The sequence below is a fragment of the Nerophis ophidion genome, linkage group LG04 (assembly GCF_033978795.1).
Source record: "Nerophis ophidion isolate RoL-2023_Sa linkage group LG04, RoL_Noph_v1.0, whole genome shotgun sequence".
NCBI lineage: Eukaryota > Metazoa > Chordata > Actinopteri > Syngnathiformes > Syngnathidae > Nerophis > Nerophis ophidion.
This window is the reverse complement of record NC_084614.1, coordinates 26,470,712-26,481,777: the sequence shown is the minus strand read 5'-3', so window position 1 is coordinate 26,481,777 and position 11,066 is coordinate 26,470,712. Positions and strand designations below refer to the sequence as shown.

Sequence of the window (11,066 nt, the reverse complement as noted above, 5' to 3'; positions counted from 1 at the left end):
CTGGCGTTTGTCATGAGTTTTTTTTTTTTTTTTAATCCCACGGAACGATTATGTTTGATGAGTATAATGACATGTATTGTTTAACAAAGTACAATGCATGCATTACACCACAAGAGGACAGTAGTACTCATTCTACACTTTATAATGAGTAAAGACAAAAAAGACACATGTGCCTTTAAACAACACATTTAAATATTACTAAACATTTTAAATGTTATCTAGAGAATAAAATAAGGTGACGTTTGTAAGACCTACTGATCTTTAGAATTCCAACCAAACATTTTTTTTATAAACTCAAACATTGCTTTATTCTGGGCAAGTAAAAGTAAAATACTATTTTATAGAAAAAAATGGTTTTAAGAAACATAATTACTATGGATTAATTCTTTTCTGCCTCGAAATCTTCTAGTTGTTTTCATCTGAATGGATAGCGGCATACTGTAAATAAGCGGATGTTGCGTCGTTACTTTCCCGCGTTTTTGTCTTTGGAGTTTGGGTACGCTCGTTTTGTAGTTTTTCTTCATATCTCCAGTCACGCCTTGTCTTATGATTTGCTGGATAAAACGGCGAACTAAACGTACAGTGTCAATACCTAACTCTACTATTGACGACACAATGGACACTGCGATGTGAAATATACAAAACACATAGGTGAGGGATAAAGGTTATCTTTGTCCACACAATAGATTGTGAAGGAGGTACAATTGTAGACGGCGTCGCCACTGAAACGTGCGGTTCTGTAACGCAAAACTAATGCCCCTCGAGCCCGGCTCCAGGAAGTAATCCAGGTTTTGTGTTAGTAACAAACACAAGCCATATAGTGAGAATTAAACTTGGTAAACAATATCTCTATTTTCCAAACAACATACAGCAATAATTAACGCATTTGCCTTTTTATTAGTCGGACACAAGGATGCCACCTAAAAGGCGTAGTGCCGGGACGAGCCAAAACAAGCAGACGAAAAAGACAGCTGAAAGTTCATCTTCGGACATCAAACAGAGCCCAGAGTAAGACTACTTAATATGATTCGAGTGAACATTTGTCGCACTACAACTATAAAAATAATAATAATATTAATGCTAAATATATACGTTATGTTAATGTTTACTCTTGCTAACAGGCGTTATAGACTAAACTGAGTGGTTTAGCTAGTCGCATTTTTTCTATCTATGCTGTAGGCCTCCGTCGACATATACTTTGAACGTATACTTTATGCCATAACACATTATTAGCTTTCCAAAATCAAACGTTCAACTTCGAGTGACAATATCAGAAATATATTAATTGGACTGTATCGTATTACTATGTTATAAGGGTTTCAACACATAGGCAAGGAACGTTTTTATAGAGCACAATTCGTAAAAAATGCTTTTACAGAAAATTACAAGAATGCACAAATCAAATATCCATCCATCCATTTCCTACCGCTTATTCCCTTTTGGGGTCGTGGTGGGTGCTGGCGCCTATCTTAGCTACAATCGAGCGGAAGGCGGGGTACACCCTGGACAAGTCGCCATCTCATTGCAGGGCCAACACAGATAGACAGACAACATTCACACTCACATTCACACACTAGGGACCATTTAGTGTTGCCAATCAACCTATCCCCAGGTGCATGTCTTTGGAAGTGGGAGGAAGCCGGAGTACCCGGAGGGAACCCACGCATTCACGGGGAGAACATGCAAACTCCACACAGAAAGATCCCGAGCCTGGGATTGAACCTAGAACTGCAGGACCTTTGTATTGTGAGGCAGACGCACTAACCCCACAAATCAAATAATCACATTTAAATTAAATTCATAAAATGTAATCATCATGAAAACAATCTAATTAAAATTAAAATCTTAAGAGTTTAAACAGATACAAATTTTTCAGTTGTCGTATGCACAATTAAGTGTTTTCTGCCCAGGTTGAACCTATACAGTATGCAAATAACAGTTTGTTTTGAATGTATTGTTTATGTAATACAGTTCTTGTGTTAGTTGTGTAACTGTATCTAATAGTGAGGACAAGCAGACATAGTAATAACACAATACTGAAAAATCCCACCTTTCAGCCACTATTATTTTACATTAGAAGCGTAACTGAAATGTATTATACCTTTGAGTAATTTGTGTACTGTACAGATTTACTATACTACCCGCTAGAAATGACTCAACGCACTGCCATTATTGTCAAACTCAAGCCTGAACTGCCCCGCCACATATTTTCGTCCTGCGAAGGCCTAGAGATAATATGCGTTAAAAAATACCTAATTATTTCGTATTAAATGTATTTGTCTTTTCCATTTAACTGTAAAATCTATATATTTTTATATACAGTGTACTTAAAACATTTATGTAACAATCAAATGCATAGGCAAATGCATATAGAGAGTTTGACACCCCTGGTCTACAAACCCCCGTTTCCACATGAGTTGGGAAATTGTGTTAGATGTAAATATAAACGGAATACAATGATTTGCAAATCCTTTTCAACCCATATTCAATTGAATGCACTACAAAGACAAGATATTTGATGTTCAAACGCATAAACTTTACTATTTTTTTGCAAATAATAATTAACTTAGAATTTCATGGCTGCAACACGTGCCAAAGTAGTTGGGAAAGGGCATGTTTACCACTGTGTTACATCGCCTTTTCCTTTAACAACACTCAATAAATGTTTGGGAACTGGGGAAACTAATTGTTGAAGCTTTGAAAGTGGAATTCTTTCCCATTCTTGTTTTATGTAGAGCTTCAGTCGTTCAACAGTCTGGGGTCTCCGCTGTCGTATTTTACGCTTCATAGTGCGCCACACATTTTCGATGGGAGACAGGTCTGGACTGCAGGCGGGCCAGGAAAGTACCCGCACTCTTTTTTTTACAAAGCCACGCTGCTGTAACAAATGCTGAATGCGGCTTGGCATTGTCTTGCTGAAATAAGCAGGGGCGTCCATGAAAAAGACGGCGCTTAGATGGCAGTATATGTTGTTCCAAAACCTGTATGTACCTTTTTAGCATTAATGGTGCCTTCACATATGTTTAAGTTACCCATGCCTTGGGCACTAATGCACCCCCATACCATCACAGAGGCTGGCTTTTGAACTTTGCGTCGACAACAGTCTGGATGGTTCGCTTCCCCTTTGGTCCGGATGACACGATGTTGAATATTTCCAAAAACAATTTGAAATGTGGACTTGTGAGACCACAGAACACTTTTCTACTTTGCATCAGTCCATCTTAGATGATCTCAGGCCCAGAGAAGCCGGCGGCGTTTCTGGATGTTGTTGATAAATGGCTTTCGCTTTGCATAGTAGAGCTTTAACTTGCACTTACAGATGTAGCGACAAACTGTATTTAGTGACAGTGGTTTTCTGAAGTGTTCCTGGGCCCATGTGGTGATATCCTTTAGAGATTGATGTCGGTTTTTGATACAGTGCCAGCTGAGGGATCAAAGGTCACAGTCATTCAATGTTGGTTTCCGGCCATGCCGCTTACGTGGAGTGATTTTTCCAGGTTCTTTGAACCTTTTGATGATATTATGGACCATAGATGTTGAAATCCCTAAATTTCTTGCAATTGCACTTTGAGAAACGTTGTTCTTAAACTGTTTGACCATTTGCTCATGCAGTTGTGGACAAAAGAGTGTACCTCGCCCCATCCTTTCTTGTGAAATACTGTGCATTTTTTGGAAAGCTGTTTTTATACCCAATCATGCCACCCACCTGTTCCCAATTAGCCTGCACACCTGCGGGAGGTTCCAAATAAGTGTTTAATGAGCATTCCTCAACTTTATCAGTATTTATTGCCACCTTTCCCAAATTGTTTGTCACGTGTTGCTGGCATCAAATTCTAAAGTTAAGGATTATTTGCAAAAAAAAAATGTTTATCAGTTTGAACATCAAATATGTTGTCTTTGTAGCATATTTAACTGAATATGGGTTGAAAATGACTTGCAAATCATTGTATTCCGTTTATATTTACATCTAACACAATTTCCCAGCTCATATGGAAACGGGGTTTGTTAACTGCGGGCAACACGAGTTAGTTGCAAGATGTTTGTGTCTTTCCAAAAACTGTCATAGTCTGGGACTGCATGAGTGCTGCGGGCACTATGGAGTTGCGGTTTACTAAGAGAAACATGAATTTCAACCTGTATTGTGACGTTGTGAGGTCATGATGATACCTTCCTTACTGAGACTGGGGTAGATGTCAGTTTTCCTACATGATAAGGAGCCTCAACACACCTCCAAGATGACAGGTGCCCTGCTGCTACTCACATAAAGAATTGACACTCCTCACTTGTGTTGCCAGCTATTTACACAATAGTGTCATATATTGTGTGTTGACTTCTTTTCAGAAGATCGCAAATCTATACTGTTATACAAATTGTACACTGACTTTCCTGAGAAGATATAATTAAATGCTCGTTTAAATGTTGGGGGGGTGTATTCACTTTTGGAAGATACTTTATTACTGTAAACGACACTGAAAGCCATTAAAAACCTCCACAGTGTATGTGATGTCTGAAAAATGTTTTCCGAAATGTCTCCTCCACAGGCACAGAGACAAGGATGCTAATTTTGTTACCATGTGCCAGAGCCTCCATGTGTCTGATACGGTGTGTGACCGTGCCTGGAAGCTGTACAAAACTGTTCAGGAGTCCCTGGATGAACCTGCTGTATGTAATGATGTACTTTTCATTCAACCATAAACCTTGTGTATACCATTTTTTGAGGGTGTTCCGAATTTTTAATCGCATGGAAGACAAAAATGTTTTAAGTCTTATGTTGATGCTTGTTAAGGCTTAGTAGGTATTTAATTTACCGACACAGTTTAACTGTTTCAGTTTTTTAGATTCCTTGTAACCCCTCAGATTTCTTTAATAATCTGTCAGTGATTCATCTTTAGGTTTTTAAGTGTGCCATTTTCTTACATTCAACTATAGGAAAATCAGAAAAGGCTTTGGGGAGCGTGTGTCTTTGTGACTGTGACCGACATGGATGTTGCCTCTTTCACCATAACTCAGGTTCTAAAAGCAGTCAGCATGAAGTAAGTACTCGTCGGACACGATCGTGTCTCACAATGTTTGCCTTCACAAAGATGGTAATGCTGGACACACAACCTGCAAACAACACATGGTGTCTGAAAAGGAGGGGGGATATGGGGAAGAATCTTTTTTTGTATTTTATTTTATTTGTTTCCCTTTGTCATGAAAAAGGGAGTTTTTTGTCTTGAAAAAGGGAGTTTTTTTGGGTTGGTGCACTAATTGTAAGTGTATCTTGTGTTTTTTATGTTTATTAATTAAAAAATTATATTTAAAAAAAAAATAAATTACGTAATAAAAAATTATTCTGCTGCCCGGTGGTTGGGGACCACTGCCTTATCACATCACGGTAGTGCTGGGTGTTATGGCCTTTTATTAATATCTCAATATTTTTAGGCCATGTCACGATACAAGATATATATCTTGATTTTTTGCCTTAGCCTTGAATGAACACTTGATGCATATAATGTATGATGATTCTATGTGTCTACATTAAAACATTCTTGTTCATACTGCATTAATATATGCTACTTTTAAACTTTCATGCAGAGAGGGAAATCACAACTAAGTCAATTTACCAAAACTGTGTGAATGTGAGTGTGAATGTTGTCTGTCTATCTTTGTTGGCCCTGCGATGAGGAGGCGACTTGTCCAGGGTGTACAGTACCTTCCGCCCGATTGTAGCTGAGATAGGCGCCAGCGCCCCCCGCAACCCCAAAGGGAATAAGCGGTAGAAAATGGATTGATGGATGGATGTATTTATTAAACAGTTATTAAGCAGTGGCACAAACATTCTTGCAATTTCCAAAACAAAGTGCAAGATTGTCAGAGACATTTTTAAAACAAGCTATTAATGCACTTTTGTGCATGATGTTACTAGGATGACATATCAAAACAACACTAAATTAAAGTGTACTTTTTGTACAGAACGCCACTACAATAGTTTAAAACATAAAGTGCACTTTTGTGCATGATGCCACACAATATATTTCAATAACTGTCAAATAAAAATTAGCTGCATAATAGGAAATCAAATAGTGTATGTCCTTCGCTATGGGGTAGGTTCCTGCAGACGTTATCTCCTTCTGTTGTTGAATATTTTTTTCATACTTTATTGATGTGGAAATGGTTGCTTGGGCATTTTGTTGGTGTGGCACCGAATGGAGATATTGACATGCAGAGTTTCAAGCACTCTTCATTCTCTAGCGGATGACTTTTCAAATGATGCTACACATTAGCAGTGCTGCAAATATTTTTAGCAACGCTTTTGCTGCATATGTAGCGATGTAGTACTCCTTTGCGTTGTGTTTTTCCCCAAAAGACGACACCCAGTCATTCTTCTGACTCAATCATGGTTTATTCTGGTGAAAAGAATCATAGTGAGTCTCCAATCAGCCTTCTTAACATTCATAAATCGTCACGTGGAAGACAACAGACTGACTAACACATTAACACACGACAAAATAATACACAGTACCTTGTGAAAACTATCATAGTGAGTCTCCAATCAGCCTTCTTAACATTCATAAATCTGTACAGAAATAAAGCAAAACAAACCTTAACATTGTGATGGTTTCCTGTGGACGGGACTCTCGCTGCTGTCTTGGAGCCACTATGGATTGAACTTTCACAGTATCATGTTAGACCCGCTCGACATCCATTGCTTTCGGTCCCCTAGAGGGGGGGGGTTGCCCACATCTGAGGTCCTCTCCAAGGTTTCTCATAGTCAGCATTGTCACTGGCGTCCCACTGGATGTGAATTCTCCCTGCCCACTGGGTGTGAGTTTTCCTTGCCCTTTTGTGGGTTCTTCCGAGGATGTTGTAGTCGTAATGATTTGTGCAGTCCTTTGAGACATTTGTGATTTGGGGCTATATAAATAAACATTGATTGATTGATTGACTTCTCTTCTAGGCTTACAGCTAGCCTGCTAATGAGTTAGCTGAAAGCTAATTCAGAGAGCGCAACTTACCGTCACGTGGAAGACAACAGACTGACGACACACATGTGTCTCAGCCTGTCAGTCTGCTGTGACATGTGACTTTCAATGACCATAAAAAATGTAGGAAATGACAGTACTGAACTTAGAATAATAAAAATTGCGAAATAAAGAGTCACATTACATAATGTGTGTTAGATAAAATGACATTAAAATAAAATGACATTAAAACAAAAACAGTAGTAAGACAGTAAGCAATTGAGATCATAAATTACCTCTGTTACATTCCCCCCTACTGATCTCAACTTGCTCTCTCAAGCTCAACCAAAAGAACACACACGAAACAAAACAAAAAAACATGTTTTTAGAGTAGACTGTGAGACAATATGAAACCAAAACCACACCAGGTGCCAAAAATTAACTCGCTTAGAAAAAAAATGTCCTCCTATTCAATTGTACAGTACTACTAAGATCACTGATTCTGAGTATTCCAGTCACAAGACTATTCCTGAAGAATTAGAATGGGAAAGGTTAGCAAAGCCTTTCGACACCCATAGGAAAACATGCCCATCTACACGTTAAGTCACTCACAAATCAAATTAAACAGTACAAATAGACATCACTTGAATACATACTGTATCATTAGTCCCTGTTCTGACAGAAGGAAATTAAACAAAAACCAGATCCCCATCAATATACATTAAATCAAACACATACACTTTTTCTTAAAAAAAACATTGCACAGCATAACTACTTAGCGACCAGCTAAAACTTTCTGGTGCATATTTTGAATAAGCCTAATAACTGGCCTAACAGCTCTACCACACCTCGTTCTCACATCGAGTGTCCTATCACTGAGAAGGTTACGTACTGCCCCTGTTTTAACAATAGAACCAGCATGAGAAGGCAACACATTATCTGGAGGTGTAGTGATAGCGGAATGGGGTTCAGTCAAATCACACAGACCGGACTGGTCAGGTTCATCTGCAGGCTCCACTGAGTCATCCATGGCAGCTACATCTGCCACAGCTGTCATCTGATCTCCGGTGGAAACTGGGAGTTGGGACACCCATGTGACAGTCCTGTCCTGTACACTGTCAGGTGGCATAGACGGTCTCTCAATGTCCACATCCAGGGCAGATCCATCCACATCAGTCAGGTCACTAACAAAAGAACCAGGGTCCTCAGGTTCAGTCGGAACAGGTAGAAAATTCACAGGCATGATGAGATTCCTGTGGACCACTTTCTCCTGGTCTGTAGCACAGTTCTTGAGTCTGAAGGTATGAGTGTTCTCCTGTTTCTCCACAACAGTGTACAGGTGGTTCTCCCAGCGATCAGCAAGTTTCTTTCTGCCTCTCTCTCCCTTGTTAGCCAATAAGACCCTGTCTCCAACATCCACTGGTGCACCTCTCAGCTTGCGGTTGTAATGTTCGGTTTGCCTCTCTTGTTGTTTAGTGGCTGAGGTCTGAGCGATCCTGATAACATCCACCAAGTCACGCCTGAGACACTGGACATAATCATCATAGTCCACCACCTGATCATCCAACAGCACAGACTGGAACATCATGTCCACAGGCAACCTGGGTGTTCTGCCAAACATGAGCTGAAAAGGGGCAAAGCCTATAGTCTCGTGTACAGTGGCATTATAGGAGAAGGTGAGAGATTTCAAGAGCTGGGGCCACCGCTGCTTGGCCTTAGGTGGAAGTGCTCTGATCATATTTCCAAGGGTGCGAGATCCTTTCAACCACTCCGTTACCCATGGGGTGGTAAGGAGTTGTGTGAGATTCCTCCACACCAGCCACTTTGAGCATTTCAGCGATCAGATTGCTCTCAAAGTTTGCCCCCTGATCAGAATGCATACGCTCAGGAAAGCCATATACACAAAAGAAATTGTTCCAGAGCTGCTGAGCGACAGCCTTAGCTGACTGGTTGGGACAAAGATAGGCTTGCGCAAGCTTTGTAAAATGATCAGTCACAACAAGCACATCTAGGGACTTGTTGGAGGAATCTTCAGCTGACCAGAAATCAATGCAAACCAACTCAAGAGGCCTGGCGGACTTTACACTCTCGAGTGGCGCTCTGGCCTCAGGTTCAGGGGACTTGCTGAATACACAACGACGGCAGCGCCGCACATAGTCCTTGACATCTCCTTCTATCCCATGCCAATAGAACCGCTGTTGGGCTAGGTAGAGCGTCCTTCTCTGCCCTTGGTGACCTGCCTCATCATGAACTCCTTTGAGCACTTTTTCCTTAACAGCAGAGGGTACAATGTACTGGTAAGTACTTTTCTTCGTCACCACATCCTTGGAAGTGCGATATAGCACACCTGACCTGAGTATGAGTCTGTCCCAGTGTCTGAGGAGTCGCAGAGCATCGACAGGTTCGTGTGGACGTTCTCGTCTTGACGGTCTTCGCTGCCGTCCCACAAAGTAAAGCACACGACCCAAGCAGGGGTCATCACGCTGCTTAGCAATCAGCTCATCTCTCGGAAGAGAGGGGAAATCAGCCAGCTCTGGTGGTTGAACGGACTGGGTGAGCTCAGGCAAGAGGAAAGCATGAAGTAGTGGACACTCTTGATCCAAAGACTGTTCAAGGACAGCAGTCACTGACTGGGCAGAGATAGTTTGACCACTGGGCAGCACCACAGTGTTTTCAGAGGCCACAGTGGGGGGTTGGAGCAGCTTCAGCCGGCGCACTGGGTCACAGGACAGACGGAAAGCGTCCTGCACACAGTCAGACTGTAAGGCACTTGCTTCTTCCAAGAGTGCACCATAAGGGACCTTTTTGAGGCGATGAAGCACACAAGGCTGCACAAATGGCTCACGGCTGAGGGCGTCTGCCACCACATTTTTGGGGCCAGGTATATATTTGATCTCAAAGTTGAATGGGGCCAACTTTGACACCCATCTCTGCTCACAAGCATCAAGCTTCGGCTTAGTGAGGATATGCGTTAAGGGGTTGTTGTCAGTCCAGATGGTAAATGGCTGTCCCCTCAGCCAATGACTGAATTTGTCACAAACAGCCCACTTGAGTGCGAGAAACTCCAGCCTGTGTGCTGGATAGCGGGACTGCACATAGTTGAGCGACTTACTGGCAAACGCGACAGCTCGTGCAACATCATCACCCTCAGCCAACTGTGACAAAACAGCTCCCAGGCCGTTGGAGGAGGCATCAATCGACAGCAGGAAAGGCTTACTGAAGTCAGGATGAGCAAGGGTGGCATTCTCCAACAAAGCCTGCTTCAGCTTCCTGAAAGCTTCACTGCATTCCAGGGTCCAATCAGCAGAAGAGAGCTTCCTAGAGACAGGTGGGCGCTTTTTGGCCTTGGTATTTCGCGGCCTCTTCACCCCAGATGTCAGTGCAAACAGAGGTTTGCTAATGCGCGAGTATCCCTCGAAGAACTGTTGATAAAATCCAACCATACCAAGGAAAGATCTGATCTTGGAAGCAGAAGGTATGTCGGTGCCCTCCTCCATCAAGTCTTTCTCCCCCAGGCCAACAATGGCTGTGACTTTATGAGGGTCAGTGGAAATTCCATTTCTCTGCATGATGTGTCCCAGAAATTTCACAGCTGGTCTCATGAAGTGGCACTTTTTAGGAGCAAGCTTCAGGTTGTCCGCCTGTAACCTCTCAAACACCATTTTCAGCCTCTGCAGCGCCAATTGTTCAGTGGGAGCGAATACCAAGATGTCGTCTAGATAGCAGAGAAGGCTCAAGAAATTTTGATCACCGAAGATCGTCATCATCATTCTCATGAACGTGGCCGGACTGTTGCACAGCCCCTGAGGTAGCCGGTTGTATTCGTAAAGTCCAAAAGGAGAGGTAAACGCAATGAACTTCCTGTCCTCCTCATGAACTTCCACATTATAGTAACCTGAGGTCAAGTCCATGGTCGAAAAGAAAGCGTTTCCTCCAAGAGCAGCCAAGGCGTCAGCCTGGTGAGGCAGCGGATGTGCGTCTCTGATGGTGCGTGCGTTCAGCCAGCGAAAGTCTGTGCAGAGCCGTAGGTCACCGTTCTTTTTCCAGACAAGGACAAGTGGTGAGGCGTACTCACTTGTGGACGTCCTTATGATGTCTCGTTCTTCCATTTCATTCAGCGCT

The 11,066-nt window shown here is 42.0% G+C and overlaps 1 protein-coding gene across 3 annotated transcripts in view; it reads left to right on the top strand.

Annotated features, from left to right (window-relative positions):
* The first annotated feature begins 704 nt into the window (after positions 1 to 704).
* The window catches only part of rb1 (retinoblastoma 1), a 50,410-nt gene continuing 40,048 nt past the window's right edge, over positions 705 to 11,066 (top strand). Inside the window, exons 1-4 of one of the 3 annotated variants that reach the window (XM_061897689.1) lie at positions 705 to 836; positions 902 to 1,008; positions 4,542 to 4,662; positions 4,930 to 5,033. In XM_061897689.1, the coding sequence (XP_061753673.1) occupies positions 914 to 1,008; positions 4,542 to 4,662; positions 4,930 to 5,033 (320 nt within the window). In that variant the 5' untranslated portion in view covers positions 705 to 836; positions 902 to 913. Of the gene's footprint in view, positions 1,009 to 4,541; positions 4,663 to 4,929; positions 5,034 to 11,066 lie in introns of all 3 variants that reach the window. The other 2 variants (XM_061897691.1, XM_061897690.1) reach the window with 2 other exon arrangements.